The 18,357-nt window shown below is 43.8% G+C and overlaps 3 protein-coding genes across 5 annotated transcripts; 2 read left to right on the plus strand and 1 right to left on the minus strand.

The window, feature by feature from the left end:
* Window positions 1-294: 294 nt before the first annotated feature.
* LOC100821220 (protein odr-4 homolog) lies at window positions 295-4,832 on the minus strand. Its single transcript, XM_003573196.3, has 11 exons — window positions 4,677-4,832; window positions 4,344-4,583; window positions 3,867-3,965; window positions 3,217-3,305; window positions 2,849-2,965; window positions 2,486-2,591; window positions 2,226-2,310; window positions 2,024-2,133; window positions 1,330-1,460; window positions 1,018-1,114; window positions 295-811 (listed from the first exon to the last, which is right to left on the minus strand). The coding sequence occupies exons 1-11, from the start codon at window positions 4,758-4,760 to the stop codon at window positions 512-514; spliced, it is 1,458 nt and encodes a 485-aa protein (XP_003573244.1). The 5' UTR covers window positions 4,761-4,832; the 3' UTR covers window positions 295-511.
* Window positions 4,833-4,902: 70 nt separating this feature from the next.
* On the plus strand, window positions 4,903-9,122 carry LOC100821830 (choline transporter protein 1). The gene is made up of 10 exons (XM_003573198.4): window positions 4,903-5,322; window positions 5,908-6,266; window positions 6,380-6,525; window positions 6,808-6,991; window positions 7,129-7,202; window positions 7,268-7,381; window positions 7,542-7,898; window positions 8,054-8,314; window positions 8,400-8,627; window positions 8,706-9,122. Exons 1-10 carry the CDS (start codon window positions 5,114-5,116, stop codon window positions 8,901-8,903), a joined length of 2,130 nt encoding a protein of 709 aa, XP_003573246.1. The 5' UTR covers window positions 4,903-5,113; the 3' UTR covers window positions 8,904-9,122.
* Window positions 9,123-12,403: 3,281 nt separating this feature from the next.
* Window positions 12,404-17,460, plus strand: LOC100836465 (probable serine/threonine-protein kinase BSK3). Of its 3 annotated transcripts, none has more exons than XM_010235931.3 (11): window positions 12,404-12,856; window positions 12,943-13,178; window positions 13,413-13,548; window positions 14,064-14,197; window positions 14,299-14,404; window positions 14,919-15,004; window positions 15,478-15,666; window positions 15,804-15,968; window positions 16,137-16,250; window positions 16,508-16,797; window positions 16,878-17,460. In XM_010235931.3, exons 1-10 carry the CDS (start codon window positions 12,754-12,756, stop codon window positions 16,748-16,750), a joined length of 1,512 nt encoding a protein of 503 aa, XP_010234233.2. In that variant the 5' UTR covers window positions 12,404-12,753; the 3' UTR covers window positions 16,751-16,797; window positions 16,878-17,460. The 3 variants fall into 3 exon arrangements, with proteins under 3 accessions (XP_010234233.2, XP_014755519.1, XP_010234232.2); XM_010235930.3 differs by having other exon boundaries at window positions 12,405-12,856; window positions 16,933-17,460; XM_014900033.2 differs by having other exon boundaries at window positions 16,508-17,460.
* The last annotated feature ends 897 nt before the right edge of the window (window positions 17,461-18,357 follow it).

Genomic DNA, 18,357 nt, shown 5'->3' on the forward strand with positions numbered 1-18,357 from the left:
CAGGCAGCAAGGGCCGCGGCCTGGGGTTGGGCGCAGAAGGTTTTCTATTTGGTAATTTTGGTGATTTCACAATTTGGCCTGGGTCTTGCTAATTCTAGCAACGGGCCCTGATGAAATCCTGGCTCCGCCACTAGCTGCAGACAGAAAATAAAGACTGGCTTCTGTTGTTGGTTGCACCTCAGCTGATTCTCATCACTGAGATTGATGCCTACTTCTCGAGGCCAACACCCGTTTGACCGGTGGAATCAACATATACTTACTAAGCTTAGGCAATCACACATCTCAATGACCAAATTAAGAAAACGAACCCCAGCAATAACATCACCAAAAAAACACTCCATACAGTTGCCTTGCCCCTCTCATCAAAAGGATGGATCATGTCTGTGCAACACCTACAACAGTCTATGAGACTACGACAAATGCGCCAAAAGAAACTCTACACTTTTCCCTTCCATAGTTGAATCATCGACCAAACCAAGATACAAGACAGATGTCATCTCAGTTCATGTACTCATGTTTTTGAGTTGGGAGAGAATGCAAACATAAAACCAACTAAAAGAGCAACCAGTAGCACAAACAAAGGAACTAGAATGCTGAGATTGCTGCCTTGTGTTCTCCTTGAATCACTAGCCTGTTGAGAGTGACTATCTTTCAGGCTGGGTTCGGCAGGCGCACGCACCAAAGCTCCAGGCACCATGTCCCAAAATGATTCTAGTGTCACCGAAGCCGCTGCGATTTCTGGTTCTATGATTGAAGAGCTCTCCACACCTGCTTCCAGCGATATCACTTCCTTGCAGCGCTCCATTGCATCCTGCAGGTAGCACACAGAAGGGTGTGTAAAGCCAAACATATCATATGCATTCCACAAGTGGCATCCTACAGTCTTATGCCACCAGATTATCCAGCAAACACGATATAGGGTGGTATTGCACATATACTAGAACTAAAATATTTGGGACTTGAGAGTCGAGATCCCTGGTGCATTCAGACCATAGATAGGAGTGAACATAAGTATACCTTTGTGGTCTCTGATTGCTGCAAGTAGTCGCAAATATAGGAGCCAGCCAACCAAGGAATCAGAATCCGTCTAGGGAATGAGAAACTATAAGGTTCTCTGTTTGCAAAATGAAAACAATGTGATTAGTTGCACATAGAAACATACATTGCAGAGATGCTCTGAAGAATCAAAACTGAATGTGTTTAATATGATTTTGGATACATTAACTGTAAACTATCACACGTCACAAACAATAAACTGAAAATGTGGTTGGTCTACTTTGATTATATATTAATATTCAAAACATAAATTTGCCTAGAAGAGATGAATACCTCAACTCACGAAAAGTAACTTGGGTGGTTTTCTGAGACAGTGAGTTCTCTACATCATTAGTGGTAGAGTCATCATCTGCCTCATCGAGGATGATATCCAATCTGCTCCGTAGGCTTGCAATGATGTCCATCTTAATAAGAAGTAGGGTAGGTAGAAATACAGCAAATTATTAGTAGTTTGCTAACCATTAAAATATAGCTGTGCAATTCCAGTAACTAAGGTAAATCGACTATAAATAAACCAATGCAGGACAGATTTATCATATCAACTCATTGGAGATTTAATTTAGAGGTAATAAAACTACAGTGGAAATTCTTAAAGAAATTTAATACCAATGAAAGGTACCATCACTAAAAAGTCAAAACAAATTTCCATAGTTCAGTACTAGAGGCACCAGATATACACTGTATATCTGGTTGAACAAGGGTTTCCTTTGGTTAAACTTCAGCAAAGTCATGCAGAATCAGACTTAAAATTCCCAATCCAATTCGGAAATGTCACCAAAACGCTTGTTCACATTTTCATCGCTAGAAAATGCATGGTCGGTTCCTTTTAAATTTGATAAAAAAATTGGTGGTTTCAAGCTAGCACGGTTGCATGTGAAGCTATTATAACAAAGTGGCGACTTCATAGGTAACAAGGAAAACAATACAAGGCTCAGTGATAACAGTGGAAATTATATCTCATAAATACCTTCAGATCAGATATAGCTTCTGAAATAGATTCTTTTGGGCCTAAGTATGCACACCCACTGACAGATCCAGGAAAGAGAAGCAACCCAGCAACTCCCTCTAAACTGCATTCTTTAGTGCAAGCACTAACTATTAGGCTCACATAATTATATAAAGAGAAATCAGCCAGAAAATACAATAGAAAGCAGTATTAGCTGAGGCACCTCCAGCAGGTAAATTGTTCTTGAAAGGTATAAGAAAATCAACTTTGTGTGAGCCCTCTGAAGTGATGTTCATATCTTCCGAGAACTAGTTGAAAATATATAGAGAAAACATAAGTTTAAGTGGGTATTGACCACAAACAAGATTAGACATTTCAACTTTAAATAGCTTGGAATTCACTGTCATTATTTTACAGTAGTGCACATTATCAAGTTTTCTGTACTTCTCGAACTGAGATAAAGGCTAAGGGGTGGTAATTTACCAGATTTCCATCAATTAAAACTTTGGCGTTCTGCACTTCCTTTGTAAGATGACTGATTGCCTTCGAAACAACTTTGTTAAAAGGCTCGGCTTGAACAACTGTCAACCTTTGGCAATGTGCATTGTAAATGATCAGTCCAGAATGTGACAGGTGAAATCCAACTACAAGGAAAACTTGCATTACAGGTGCATGGATTTGCTACAGCACATGCCACCAATATAAACTGATAAGCATAGCTGCTTGTTTATGCATTTTAATATTTAATCCTTCAGTTGACTTTAGTGGCAACCTTCTAGCTTTGGGACACAAATGAGACAAGGATTGTTTAGCTACTTGTGTTAGGCAGCACTCGGAAAGTAGTACCTTGTCTCAAAATTGTATGTGCATCTGAAAGTTTGAAGTGAAGGTAATAATTTGCTATATTTGAAGTCACATGGCCTTAAACTTCCTGATGCCATCTCACATATACGACAGACCAACCTGTAACACATCAAGATTCATATGTTATTACATGGGCATGCATTAACTCTAATTGATCCTTCCATACAATTCTTTCTTGGTAAAAATTAGAACAGAATAATCACATGAAAAGAAACCAGGAAAACAGATAAGAGTTTCAAAATCCAAGCTTGGCAGGTTATGAAGCTGGATCAAAGCGCTAAGAAGACGCTACTACATGACTTATTGGGGAAGGGAACCAAAATAATAATATAGGAAGGATAATATAGCACCTTCTTGGGCTGTAAGCGAGATGAATGAGCAGCCTCTCATCAAAGTCACTGCCGTACCAAGGAACTGCCTGAGAAACCACTCTAATAACCTGGAAAAACATCAGTTGATAATATTTACTTGTACGATGCCATGACCTAGTACAAGAATCATCCAAAATATCAAGAAATCATTGTATATGCCTAAAATGTCACAAGGGCAAACACAAACAAACTAAAACACATGACAGCAGAAGCCGCACCCACCCCAAAATATATAAAATTATTCAAACAAGAAGTTGCCACGTGTCCTAAATAAGGTCGTCATGGCATTGTGAAAGTCTTTTTAAAATTGAAGTAGTGCCAACAAAAGGCTGTCTATTTGATTTAACGGGCATTAACCATCTTCTAGGGACGTTTTACAATAGCTGGACATTAGCTGTTTCCCACCACAAAGTATAGCATGGGACATTTAGTTCGGAGCATTTAGCGTATAAAATCTTCTCATTTGTATTGTGTCATGGACAATAGCTGGGAGGAGAGTCTGATCCTATCTCTAAGAAGATGCAGGTATCAACCGCAGTATGAAAAACGAAACCCATCTACTGTATGAATGGTAAAATGTGGGCTAAAAGTTCATTAACAGTCATGATTATTTCGAACATTGTTAGTACCTGTGATAAAACAGCAGGAGAAGTTGCTTTGAAGGAGCCTTCCGAAGCCCATATATAGATACCTATGACACTCATTCCTCCCAGGAGCATCCTCGACACCTGCAGACCATGAGAAGATTCAACCAGATTTTCAAATATGTAGTTATTCTGAGTCAAAATGATAAAAAGATTATGCTACCATACTACGAATTCGAGCAGAAGAACCAAAATATGGGCGAATTTAAATGCAACTGACCAAGCGATAAACGAAATTGCTGGATTGCAACACTAAGGTCTGAAACTTGCAGTTACAGGAGAGTAATAGCATGATAAAAAGTCAGATTTTGCAGCAAAATCTGCAACTCGAGTGTGCATATACGAAATAAAGATTCAAATTTACTTATTTAGATGAGTGCTATTTTCATTCTTAACAGCTGCAGATATCCGTATTGTTAGGGATTGGTTATACACTGTACAAGTGACGACCGAACACTGCACCTGTCGGGCGTGCTCGGCGACCCAGTCGATGTCGAACTGGAGCGAAGGCGGCGCATCAGAAGAAGCCGTTGAGCCACCCTTGCCGCCTCCCTTGGACTTAGCCTTGGCAGCTGAGGGGGCGGTGGCGGCGGCCCGGAGGGAGCAAGCGGGCTCGCCGGCATCGGTGGGCGGCGTGGGGAGCAGGGAGTAGACGAGGGCGCGGTCGGAGGAGGCGCTGAGCTTGCCGACCACCAGACCCACCTGCACGCAGGAAGAACCGATCAATTCAAACCACCACGGCGGCGTTGCTGAGATGCGACGGGGAGAGAAGAGCACGACGAACAATTGACCGACCTGGGATCTAGGGGCGGCGGAGGAGGCGAGGCCGTCCTCGAAGGCCTTGAGCTGCGCCTCGTCGGCGACCACCGCCTTCACCATCGCTCCCCCCGGCGGCGAGAGCGATCTGGTCTGCGCACGATGGACTCGACGAGTCTTCCCTTTCACGTGACTGAACGAATGGTCACCGCTTTCCCCGGACGTTGACGTAAACCTTTAATTCACCGTATTCCCTTTCTGTTTACGTAAAGCCGAGAATCCGCTTTTAAGCTGTGGCATCATTAGCAAGCAGTCAGTGTCTCAGTGAAGCGGAAGCAGCAGCGTCACTTTCCCCCTCTCGCTTCCCCAACCCGAGGAAGAAGAAGAAGAAGAACCTAGTCCAATTCAGAGGAGCTGAGCTTCCAGGAGGCGCTGCATCTGCTGTTCTGAGCTGAGCTGAGCTCGGGGAAGGCACAATGCGATGGCCACTGGGCGCCATCATTGGCCGCCACGCCTCCGCCGCCGCCGCCGGAGCAGGAGGAGAAAAGGACGCCGGAGCCGGAGCCGGCGTCATTCGCCACGACCGCAAGTGCCGCGACCTGCCATTCCTTGCCCTCTTCGCCGCCTTCTGGGTCGCCATGATTGTCAACTCCAGCTTCGGCTTCAACCAGGGCAACCCACTCAGGTTACTACTACTCCCCAACCAAACTTTATCCATTTTTGGCATGCTGTTTCTGCCGCTGTCGGTGCCTCTTAAAATTTTGCCACTGAGGGTGATTCCTTGGGTGAATGTCTCGCTACCACATTTGCCGATTTTGCTCCTATTTCACATAGATCTTTCAGTAATCTATATTTGTTTACAGAAAGTGGTCAAAAGATCCAAAGACTCGCTTGTACTGAAAGCTAGAATATATTCTTCTAGGGGCTCCATCTTGCAATCAACCAACAGCTCAACAGTAGCCATTTAAAGAGCTGCAAAGAGTTGTTGGCGAGAGCTTAACAAAAGCACACCTATGGTTCTAAACAAAAGTCTGTTAACCACCGACAGAACAATAAAACCTTTTGGTTACTTTGGTGAGGCAGTTACTACTTGATTTTGACACTGTTGTTGTAGTGATGGTTCAATACTTGGTGTAATATATCACTTGTTGGACCCCTAACATCGTGCTTCTTGAACACATCTTCTCAGTGTTCCTCGCCAAAAGTAATTGCATCAGGATATATTTTTATTTGGCTAGTAATATATGACATTTTCAATTTGACCATGCAGGCTAACATTTGGACTTGACTATAAAGGAAACATATGTGGCAGCAAACATGGTGATCCAAATTTGCATGAGCTTGATGTTCGTTATTGGATGAATCCCAACCAGGTCTACCAAAGTGGGCTGAAAAGCAACCAAATCAATCTACCTGATGCCAAGGCCATATGTCTGATGGAATGCCCCTATCCTGCAGAAGATGGGTTGAACTTTGTCTGTGATTATCCAGATGGTGACATACGGCTCTCTGTTGATGATTGGATTGACAGGGACTATGATTACTTTGAGTATCTCACACCAGACATGAGAAACAGTTCTCTTCAGTTGCAGGGTCCATGTTACCCCATCATATTTCCAAGTATAAATGGTTAGTCTGACATGAATAATTGAATATCAAGTACATAAATATTCAGCAGCATCCTGCCAATTTCTTAAAATGTAACGTATCTGCACTGATTCGATCTCTTTCTGCCACTGCAGTCTACTGGAGCTGCCAGTTTATTGCACGGCCGTCCAATGTCTCTCTGAAGCATTGGCAGCAGATGGGCGGCGTCAGCATTGATGCAAACATGCTTATTGACAAAACAATTCACAATGCCGTCAACTCTAAGTCCTCTGTCTTAAAGGTTTTTCTTGGAACTACTTGAACTGTCTGTCCATTTATCTGTTTAGAAGGAAAACTAACAAGAAATATACTCTGCCTATACGACATGCCTATCCATATTTCTCAAGTTACAAAAACTAAATCTTACTTCAACAAAGGAAATACTAGCAACAAAGTGTGACAAAGATCATCCAGACACATTCAATAGATATGCACATGCTTTCTTTCCTATGTGGATTCTTAGAACTGATAAATGATTGTTTTCTTTCTAGAAAAGGTGATATATTTTGTTCATCTTTTGCAGAGATATGTTGCAGATATTGGGAAGTCCTGGCCAGTGTTAATCGTTTGTGGTGGATTACTCCCACTTTTACTATCATTGATATGGTTAGCGATGATACGCTATTTTGTTTCTGGGATGCCATGGGTAACAGTGGTCATTTTTAATGTCCTTGTAATATCGGTTACAATGTTCTTCTATATAAAAGGTAGCATGCTATACCCAATTTCTAATAGTAAGCACGATACTATTATAGATAATATGTGGCATAATATGGTATTTATAATTTGATGTGCATCATCTTATACATAATCACATATATATCTGACCAGTTTCTGTACCCAGCTGGCTGGATTGGCAATGATCCCTTAACTGTTGTAATCGGTGCAAGTGATCCATATGTCAGCATAAGTGGACGGGTATGTTTGTACCTCCTGCTCATGTCATTTTTAACACTGTCCTGCTAAGCTTGTTATTTCATCAGGAAATAAATCACCTGCATGTTGCTGCGGTTTTGATGACCGTAGTAATGATCATTGCTTTCCTGACTTCAATAGCTATTGTTCGACGTATACTGATAGCAACGTCTGTCCTGAAGGTATGTATGGCTCTGAATCAGCTTCACATGTGCACTGTTTCCTTCATTAACTTATTTGCTAATGCATGGGTGTTATTGCCACACTGGTTGTTACCTTTTGCATGTTGCTTATTTCTTGGTTGTATTTTTCTGAGCACTCACCAGGATAAACTGAATGTAGGTGGCTGCAAAGGTCATTGGTGAAGTCCATGCATTAATTATTTTTCCGATAGTACCATACTTCGTGCTTGCTATCTTCTATATGTTGTGGTTTTCAGCCACACTGCATCTTTTCAGCGCTGGTCAAGTGTTACGAAATGATTGCAATTCAAATTGCTGTTCGTTTGATCTCAAGTTGGGAAAAGTAAACTGTGACAACTGCTGCGGGTACAGTATCCATTACACCCCACATATTGGCCTTGCCATTCTCTTCCACCTGTTTGGCTGTTACTGGGCAACACAATTCTTCATCGCGTGCTCTTCAACTGTAATTGCTGGATCTGTTGCTTCATACTACTGGGCGCGTGATGAAATATCGGTAAGCATCGCAGAAATTTTACCTTCATAAATAACTGCAGCTAATAGATGTGAAGTTCCCAATGACTTTCATCACCTCATCCCAATTAATTATTTTTATTATAAGGTAGTGTTAGTTTCCTTTGACTGATTGTGCAGCACAATGTTGTTATGCAGCATGACATACCGTTTCATACGGTGGTGTCTTCCCTGAAGCGCTTGTTGCGCTATAGCCTTGGATCTGTGGCTCTAGGTTCACTGATGGTATCTGTCGTAGAGTGGGTGCAGTTTGTACTCAAATCAATTCGCCGTAGGCTGAAAGTAGTTGATTCAGCGCGTGAAAGCTGCTTTGGGAAGACAGTGTCATCCTCATCTCACTGCTGCCTCGGTTGCATAGATTGGACCATCAAATCAGTGAACAGGAATGCTTACATCATGGTAATCAAGTGTTGACAGTTTATCCTCGTTAATTACCACTACATGTTCCCTTTCTTATTGCAGAATAACAGTTGCCTGTTACCAGATTGCCATTACAGGGAAAGGGTTCTGCAAGGCTTCGGAGCTGGCGACCGGGTTGATAATGAACAACATACTGCGCATCGGAAAAGTGAACGTCATCGGTGACGTGATCCTGTTCCTGGGAAAGCTGTGCGTGAGCCTGTCGAGCGTGCTCTTCGCGTTCCTGATGCTGGACAACCACAAGTACAGGTCTTCTCACAGCAAGATATCGTCACCGCTGTTCCCCGTGCTGGTAAGCGATCGAGCGGCACCCCTTTCAAAGCATGATATCAATCTTTGATGTAGCTGACTTGTATTTTTGGAATGGCAGCTGTGCTGGGCGCTTGGTTACGCTGTGGCTCAGCTCTTCTTCGGCGTGGTGGAGACGTCCGTGGAGACGGTGGTGCTGTCCTTCTGCCAGGACGCGGAGGAGCACCAAGGGGATGCGCAGTACGCGCCCCCTGTGCTGATGGAGACCCTGCTGGGTGGTGACCCAACACAGCTTCAGAGACTCACCGCCCAGCCTTGATCGTCTGATGAATGGACCTCGATAATTTCTCAGCTGGCTCTTAGGAATAGTTACATTCATTTTTAGGTAAATTTGAGACAAGAATTATGGGACGGAGGGAGTAATTAGGAGTCCGTTTCCAATTATGTAAGAGTCTGACTTGATCCCCAAGTTTGTAAGGGCCCTTATAGTCCTGCACTCCTGCCTAGTCAATCATTCAAGGAAGCAATCTAATACCAATCCTGAGTCTCCCTGTGCCTTGTGCGCCCCAATTGCCAATTCCCTGCCACGGCGGTAGAGCACCCCTGCTTCACAGCCACCGGTTCCCCACGGTTCAGTAATATGGTGTTTGGATGGTGTCATGAAGTAGAACGTAGTGGAACCGTTCCACGAATTTCAGTGTTTGGTTTGGAGAAATTTCGGAATGGAACCACTTGGTTCCCAAAAACAGCATATTCCCTCTAGATGCTGAATGAACTCATTCCTCTAAATCTGAGGTCAGTTGGTTCTACATGGAATCTGTGGGCCCCTCTCTTCCCTTGCCTTTTTTTTCTGCCTATATACTTAAGTTTCCATGTTGTGATTAATTTCCTCGATTAAATCTATACTGAAATTATTCTTAGAAAAATTGACTATTTTCTCAAGGCTAGTTACCGTAGTAGTTTCAAACACTATCCACTATCGAAAAAACAGAGAGAACCCAAGCAAAGCTACCTTGTAGGATGACCTGCGCTAATCACGTTCACCCCAATGCACTTTTGCCATGCTTCACGGTAATGCCCGGGGAACGTGGTCACGGCACTGATAATTACGCTCACTCTTACCCATATTACTTGTTCCATATTTAATATACAAAATTATTCTACGTCAGTGACAAGTAATCCGGCCGGAGGGAGTACATACTAAGCTCATCCTTAGTGCTCGAAACACTTTGTGTTATTAAGCCTTTCAGAAGCCGCACAGTATGAACGTCCTAACCTCGGTGTAAACCCACGACCCAATCTCTCCCTTCAGAAAGCTCGCCTGATATTCTTTGAGATCCATATGACATTATCAACGGTACGGCAGTGATCCTCCTCTGCTAATTATAATAACTTGGTCGAACACTACAGGCCGGTGCCGGAAAACAGGTCGCACACTCGGTTGCATGTGGAGTACATGATGGTGCAACCGGTGGTAGAGTCGTCGCTGCAGAAGACTATGTGCTGCGGGTAACCGATGAGGACTGCAGGGTACGTAGCAGTGCGGCGGCGGCGGGCTCAGGATACACTACAGGCCGGCTGAGGTTGAGGCTGCAGTTTCTTGATGTCCTCATCTGCACGCATGTGACATGTCCTTGGGCAGGCGATGGAGGAAGGAATGGCGGAGGCGATGGAGGAGGACGGAATGGCGGCGCCGGAGGCGGAGATGATGGAGGGACAAGCCCCCTACGTCGAGTTCTGGGCTCTCGGGCCTCTCGAGGAAGAGGAGGAGCGCCTCATCTTCCTCGCGAAGAAGGCGTCGTCGGAGCATGACGCCAAGGACCACGCCCGCCGGAAGGCCTTGGACGACGCGGAGATCGTGCGGGGGTTGGCGGCTGACCGTGTGTTCGAAATAAAACGGCAGACCTGGCAAGCCGACAAGGACGTGGCGCCGCTACTCCGGTTCCCCGGCGCCGACGAGGCCGCGTAGCTTCCGGGAGTGGAAAAATGGCTACAGTGGGGTTGGTTATGAACCATTATAGCCGCGGAAATCTAAGAGTTCCTTGTAGCTGCATAGTTAGAAGTTAGAAACAAATAAGACACTTGTCTTTCTGATCAAACTGATATGGGTATACAACCGGGCATTAACAATATGATATTGGTGTATGTACACATATAATTCAACACCTGAGAAACTATGACTTTCATAAAACATTCATTAAAATAGACAAAATAATAGAGATTTTTACCAATCTCATTGCTACAGGTGGTTTGGTGTTCGAGGCGACGATTATTTCTGACTTTTTTCTTTGGAAGCGAGATTGGTTGTTTAGATCATCCTCAACAACTTGTTTATATTTGGTTGTATATACCATGATATCGACAATAGTCTAAAAGGGTTCCTTGTCAACATGTTTCAATTTTCGGCAGTTTGTCAAATGTACATATTGTGTATATTATCTTCCGTATTTTAATAATATATTATAAATATCAATCCCACTATTCCCTCCGTCCCATATTAAATGACTCAAAATTATCCAAATATGGATGTATTTATGTTTTAAAAGCGTTTAGATACATGTAATAGAAAGTCACTTAATACGACAGACGGAGGGAGTACTATTTTAATGATGAATGCATACCTACAAATAATCAAATTACCATCCATGGAGACATAGCAGTATGCAATATAAAAAAGGCTTTTCTCAGAAAAATCTACAAAGAAGCAATGCATCAAAACAGCAAATTGTCTAGCTGCCCAGCTAACTACTCTCAAGTCTCGACCAACCACTAGAATGCTGCTCATCTTCCTCACGTCCTCGCTCGCCTCCTAGCTGCTCTGCTCGATTCTTACCACGCGTGCCTGCTGCTCCTATTCGGCTATTCCTCCCGTCCTCGGCAGCTTGCTGCTCTGCTCGATGGCGCCTACAGCTAGCTCAAGCCCCCTGCTACAGACCAGACCCTGCTGCCCCCGACCCCTACCCTCCTGGCGATGGCCTCCATCCCCTCCCATTGCGACGGCAGCGAATACCGGGGCCGCGACACCACCAGCGGCGCCACCTCGAGCTCCCAGCGCAGCGGCGCCCTAAGATCCTCTACTCCTCTTCCACATCGGCGGAGCCTATCCCCTCCTACAGAACCCCCTCCCCTCCTCTATCTCCCTAGCATCGGCGCCCCTCCAGTCCTCCATTTTCCCCGTGGGCCGTGGCGGCACCCCCATCCTCGATCTCCCCCGCGACGGTTGAATCGGCGGCACAGACTCTAGCAGTAAATACAGAGAGAATTGAACACCAATCGAGAAAAATAATGGATCGTGGTTGACGCTGACGTGGATGATTAAAAGGATAGGCTGCATGTTTATAGAGTTTATAGAGTTTATGGATTTAGTTTTCATAAGGGCTTCACAACCCACTCTGGTATATTCATCATTCCCTCCTCTGATGTAGGGTCATTTTTTATATCTTTGAAATGAAGCAAATTTATAGGGTTTATCTTGTGTTCTTCTCCAAATTTAGTTTTTTTTATTCTCAATTTGCGTCCTCTCGCTGGACGCGCGGCCTGACCCGAACGGACGAAGGCCGGACTTGGGCTTTTTTCTATCCACCCCGTGACCCAAACGGACCAGACCGAACGCGAAAAGCAATCCGTTTGGGTGAGTTGCCCTTGTCTAGGAGTAGTGCGGAGTAGGAAAATACACACTGGATTCTAAAAAAAAAGAAAATACACACTCTATTTATTCTAAAATGGAAAAATAAATATAAATATAGAAAATAAAATAATCTTATTGAGCAGTTGTTCCCTCTAGGTCTTGATCCAACTGCCTCACGGCGGGCGATGCCCATGCAAACCGGAAAAGAAGATCATTCATATACGAGGCGAGGCCTGCCTCAAAGTCATGGCTCAGTAGCTTAGGCGTGCCGGAAAGCGGAGATCTTTTCAGCGAATCAACCGAGAAAGGAGGTTGAGGAAGGAGGAGGAGACCGAAGCGCGTGCGTTGTGCCACCCACCCCCACTAACCGCCCCTCTTCCCGCGCGCGCGCGACTGCTTCGTCGTCGACTCCTACCCCGACGTGCGTTCCACTCCGGACTGAATTTTCCCCGCGACAATTCGCACTTTGCGCCGCTCCCCCCTCAGCTCAGATCCGCAAACAAACCATTCGCCTCTGCTTTCGATTCCTCGTACCAGCACAATGGGGGCGCGCCCGTGGAGGCTGCTGTGCTGCTGCTGCTGCCGCGGCGAGTCCGACCGCAATGGAGTGGCGGACGACCTCAGGCTCAAGCCCGACGCCGCCGGTGCGCCCCCCTTTTGATCTTCAATCTTGAATCCTGTTGCCTCTGCGTGTGTACTGGTTGTTGATTGATTACAGAGGAATTTGTAGATGGTGGGGAGGGGGAAACGGCGGCGGGGGACTGGTGCCACGACCTGCCGCCGTTCCAGGAGTTCTCCTTCCAGCAGCTGCGGCTCGCCACAGCGGGCTTCGCCGCCGAGAACATCGTCTCCGAGCACGGCGACAAGGCGCCCAACGTCGTCTACAAGGGCAAGCTCGATGCCCAGCGCAAGATCGCTGTCAAGCGTTTCAACCGCGCCGCCTGGCCCGACCCGCGCCAGTTCTTGGTCAGATTCTCCACGACTCCATGCCCCCCCGCCCTGCTATATCTGTACACGTGCACCAGCTGCTATATTTAGCTCTACGAAATTTTCTTTTACTCAGTAACCGCATCGGCTAACCTTTGACCCAAAAGGGAATCCACGAATAATGTCAATTCTGCCCTTTTGCCTGCAATAGAACGCTTCTTTAGATTCTGCAACCAATGATCTCTCTCCGGGGGAATCTTTCTGTGCTTTCAGGAAGAAGCCAAGTCTGTTGGCCAGCTCCGGAGCAAAAGATTTGCAAATTTGCTTGGTTGCTGCTGTGAAGGTGACGAAAGATTGCTTGTTTCCGAGTACATGCCCAATAACACATTGGCAAAGCATCTGTTCCATTGTGAGTTTATATCTACCTGTTGTGCTTATGTCTTTCTCACAAAAGCTTGCTAATTTCATGTACTTTCCCTTTGTTTCCACCAAATCCGTCGTCATGAAGTGTTTCTATAGGAGGCAACATTTATGGATTTTGATGAGTAGTTTGTTCATATGTAAATTTTGGCAGTCTGCACATAGTTCTGTGCTGAAAATGCACTTTAACTGAACATGTGCATCATAATCACAAGCTTTGTTGCAGTAAATGAAGGAGGTTACGCTGATTGTATTCTAAATTCTTTCTCATGATAACAATACGCCCATAAGAGGAAACATTTTTTCAAACTAAATGCATAACATCTCCACAATGTCTTCCATTGTCTTTGTGAGCTGCAAAGTGGAGCCAGATAACCAGAGCAATCCAATCACATCGACAATATAATGACTGTCATGCAGTGCTACTTTTGCTTCCTCAGTTATTCCTCTTATAATGGTAAAGATCTGGTTCTTTTTTCACATCAGACTTTTTCCATTTCACAGGGGAGTCAAAGGCAATGGTTGGGCCAATGAGATTACGGGTTGTTCTGTATCTTGCTGAGGCTTTAGACTACTGCATCAGCAAGGGAAGGGCTCTCTATCATGATCTTAATGCCTATAGAGTTTTGTTTGATGATGTGAGTATCATGTGTATTGTTATTTAAATTTAGACATCCTGCTACTGTCAGTATGATTTGTAACCTTTTAGGTTGTAAGTTGTAACACTTGACCCCTGCAGGACTGCAACCCTAGGCTTTCATGTTTTGGCCTAATGAAGAACAGTCGGGATGGCAAAAGCTACAGCACCAATTTGGCATTTACCCCTCCTGAATATATGAGGACTGGTGAGTCCGTAACTTCCAAAATGTAAAAAAAACAACTTAAAATGGATACCTTTAGTGCAATTTTTTGAAGTCTAGGCAGAGTGCTACGACCAGGTTTTGCTGATATGGACCTCGTTAGCCACTAATTACATCCTACACATGTATTATGTTACATTTAAAATCTAGTCAGAATTATCAGAAACTTTGCGTCTCTCCACCTGAATCAGTCTCTCTCACTGAAGGTCACTCATAGATCATATAAAAGTATGAAATTAGTACACCGGTATGTAATATTGTGATGTATTCGCCATAGCAAATTGTATCTTAAGTCACACAAAAAGGAGGTACAGACTCTAATTGGACACAGCAGAGTTGGTTATCAAACTTGAGTTGTATCATTTTGCTTCTTTAGCATTATGAGTTGAATTTTATTAGTCTAACTTGTATTGTCTTGGTCTAGTGCACATGTGAGGACCCATTTGTCACTGATCTTTTATAAAGATTAGTTTGCCTAACACTTGGGTTTTACCTGCAGGAAGAATAACTCCGGAAAGTGTCATATACAGCTTTGGTACATTGTTGTCGGACGTTCTTAGTGGAAAGCATATTCCTCCTAGCCATGTAAAACTTTCCTGTCTTTATTTTCTTTATAAGTATATATGTCTATGTTACTCTCATTAATAATTTTTCTGCTGTACATCAGTGTTGGTAGGAATTGTTATATCTAACTGAATCCAATTACATATACAGTCAACTGGGTTTACCATTGTCTTTTTACTTCATTGAACAATGAGAAATACATAATTTATTTGAATTGCTACTGTCTGTGTTCAGAGCTAGAAGAGACGTGTAATTAGTATTAACATCACTGACTTAGTTGGAAGTATGTGGAAGGGTGCCGTAACGAGGGATCCATTTGGGACAAATTGCACCAAGCAGTATTTTACTTCGAACTTTACTGCAGCTACATACGCTCAACTTGTATACTGTAGAAAGCAACAGTTGGATGGAGTGGGAGATATTTAATAATTTGGAAAAAAAATAGTGTCTTATTCTTGCGATTATTTCAACTGATTTCCTGCAAATATGTTCAGGCCCTTGATCTGATTCGTGATCGGAACTTCAGTATGCTCATAGACTCCTGTTTAGCGGGCCAAATTTCAAACGAGGAAGGAACAGAACTGCTGCGTTTAGCTTCAAGGTGCCTGCATTATGAACCACGAGAGCGGCCTAATGCAAGATCTTTGGTTCTTGCACTGGCTTCACTTCAGAAGGATGTCGAGGTGAATATATATCTTATCATACATCTCCAGTATTCATTAAAAGCATGTCCCTGTTCCTTGATTTGTGTCCTTCAATGTTTTGTAGTCAAGATGGTTCATCTTGTAGAAAATTGTGATAATGTTGGTATGCATTGCAGACTCCATCTTATGATCTGATGGATAAACCCCGGGGTGGTGCATTTACTCTTCAATCAATTCATCTTTCTCCTCTTGCTGAAGCTTGCTCCAGAAAGGATCTTACTGCAATACATGAAATTCTAGAAAAAACTGGCTATAAAGACGACGAGGGGACAGCAAATGAGGCAAGTTTTTAACCCTACGGCGCACTGTATACTTGATCTATACTTGAGCTGAAACTCCAGGTTTATGCTAGTATATACTATATTTTTACTAGCAAAATTTGTTCGTGCGCTAAGCAAATAAAAAACAATGTAGAACACTCCTCTTAACTTTTCTCTTTTCTCTGGCAGCTCTCGTTTCAGATGTGGACTAATCAAATGCAAGTTACAATGGACTCAAAGAAGAAGGGCGATAATGCATTTCGACAAAAGGATTTTACTGTGGCCATTGATTGCTACTCGCAGGTCATCTTTCATATCTATTCATTAGTTCTAGGCCAAATTTGTCAGCAGTTCATACTTAAACCCATGACACAATGCATGATTTGTATCACACAAATATAAGTTCGGTGTTCTCCATCGTTTGCAACAGCCACAATTGATAGCTGCCTGACCATTTTTCTTTTGTTGAGATATAGTTTTAAACTGTTCATATTTGATCACTAGTTTCTGTTACTGGAGGTCAATGTTGATGTATTTTTTTGTGTGAAATTGATGTGCAGTTCATTGATGTTGGTACCATGAGTTCGCCAACAGTTTATGCCAGGCGTTGCCTGTCACATCTCATGAATGACATGCCACAACAAGCTCTGAATGATGCAATGCAAGCCCTGGTGATATTTCCTACATGGCCGACTGCATTTTATCTTCAGGCTGCGGCCCTATTTTCTTTAGGAAAAGAAAACGAAGCTCGAGAAGCACTCAAGGATGGTTCAGCAGTGGAGACAAGGAGTAAGGACCGTTAAAGATGCTAGAGATGTGAGTCTGCCGTTGCACATAACTTCTTGGTTAGGTACCCTCCTTCCTCCACCCTTCTAGGTTAAATATGTGAATCTTTCATAAACCGTGCCGTATCTAACTGGCATTTTGTAGTTTGATATGTTTGGCCCAGGCTTCAGAAAACTGTATCTTACGCATTACTGTTCAGGTGCTCTTTATTTGAACAGGATTTGTTTGAGACAGCAGCAGGTGTTAATTCGACGTAGGAGCAGGGTGACCTTCAGTCAGCCTTGCGTTCGATACTTGTATAATTTGTGGTGTATATATTGGAAACCTTACATAGATAGATTAGACTTCAGAGCAGAGGCCCAGAAAGAGGTGTTACAGAAGATAATTTACAGCGGTGAATAATTTTAATCCTACATGGAGCTAACAAAGTGAAAAAAGGAGGAGAGCTTGTTGATCCAGTTCACTCTCTCTGCCACATAAACAGAGAGAGAAGAGAAGCAAGAGCTGTTGCAATGCATCTGGTCTTCCAATCATCATCAGATCATGTTAGTGTTGGTGATATATTCATTGTAGGGTCTGTTGTTTGGTCTTTTTGCTCTTGTCTTGTTGTTTCTCAGCTCAGATCAACTGGCCCAATGAGTCATGTACTACTACTACTTGTACTAACTAGAGTGTAACTGAGTGATGATTGCTGAGTTTCTTCTTCTATAATGATCCAATTTGTGCAGTGTGAGCTTTGTATGCATGCTAGAAGGCTCCATTCTGGACCAGATCATGCGTTGGTCCCAGGGGCCATGAAATATGGTTGGTGGTATAGCATACAGTGCCTTTCTAGTCTGTTGTGATCAGTTAGAGAATTTTATTTTTCTTGTGCTACTGAAATAAAATAAAGCTCTTTTTTTGCTAGCCAGTAATGCCATAAAATAAAATAATGGAATGCAAGTACGCAACATCCAAACTGGACTCGCCGTCGTATTTCTGTGCTTTGCTCCCGTGCGTGAGGCGGCTCGTCCTCCCGGCCTGCCGCTCGCTGGCCCGTTGGGCGTCCGGCCTTCCAGAAATCGCCTCCTCTCCGTGCCGTTCTCCCGCCCATCCGTCGGCGCGCGCCGCCTGCCCTCCCGCATTCACTTCTGGCCGTTTGGTATGCGGCTTCAGTTTCTTCTGCCATGATTCCCAACAATGCCAGTTGCTGCTCCTTGGCATTCTTCTCCTCCATTGCTCCTCTATATATTCTTCTTTCTTCCTCCTTGCCTAAAGCCTTCCACCTTCTCTCTGCCGACAGCAATGATTGTTGCCTAGGTACATTCATATTTTTTTTCCCATGCCATATGATATCTATCCTCTCCCTTTTCAGCACTAATCTGCGCCATATCATGGATTCTGTACTGTTCTTGCGGGAGGGGGTTCCTAATCTGCTTGGGGGGATTCCTAATCTGCTTCTGGTTACATCCAGGTTCATCTTAATTCCTCCTCCCTTCCAATTACTAACTCTGGCGTTAGATTTTAATTTGCACCCTTGAGTTAGCTTCAGGTTGCCAAGTTAGGCATATTTGCAATGCTGCAAGATATTTGTATGGTATCAAATTCTATGATGGTATAGGAGTGAAATATAATAAAAAGATAG

This window comes from Brachypodium distachyon, chromosome 3, assembly GCF_000005505.3.
Source record: "Brachypodium distachyon strain Bd21 chromosome 3, Brachypodium_distachyon_v3.0, whole genome shotgun sequence".
NCBI lineage: Eukaryota > Viridiplantae > Streptophyta > Magnoliopsida > Poales > Poaceae > Brachypodium > Brachypodium distachyon.

Bases quoted from the DNA above. Each gene is read 5' to 3' on its own strand.
- LOC100836465 (XM_014900033.2), top strand. From the start codon at position 12,754: ATGGGGGCGCGCCCGTGGAGGCTGCTGTGCTGCTGCTGCTGCCGCGGC. The intron at 15,667-15,803 runs GTGAATATATAT...TATGCATTGCAG, and splicing joins CACTTCAGAAGGATGTCGAG to ACTCCATCTTATGATCTGAT. The intron at 16,251-16,507 runs GTCATCTTTCAT...ATTGATGTGCAG, and splicing joins CCATTGATTGCTACTCGCAG to TTCATTGATGTTGGTACCAT.
- LOC100821220 (XM_003573196.3), bottom strand. From the start codon at position 4,760: ATGGTGAAGGCGGTGGTCGCCGACGAGGCGCAGCTCAAGGCCTTCGAG. The intron at 2,592-2,848 runs GTACTACTTTCC...ACATTGCCAAAG, and splicing joins ACATACAATTTTGAGACAAG to GTTGACAGTTGTTCAAGCCG. The intron at 2,311-2,485 runs GTAAATTACCAC...ATTTTCAACTAG, and splicing joins TTTTAATTGATGGAAATCTG to TTCTCGGAAGATATGAACAT.
- LOC100821830 (XM_003573198.4), top strand. From the start codon at position 5,114: ATGCGATGGCCACTGGGCGCCATCATTGGCCGCCACGCCTCCGCCGCC. The intron at 6,526-6,807 runs GTTTTTCTTGGA...CATCTTTTGCAG, and splicing joins CTAAGTCCTCTGTCTTAAAG to AGATATGTTGCAGATATTGG. The intron at 8,628-8,705 runs GTAAGCGATCGA...TTGGAATGGCAG, and splicing joins CACCGCTGTTCCCCGTGCTG to CTGTGCTGGGCGCTTGGTTA.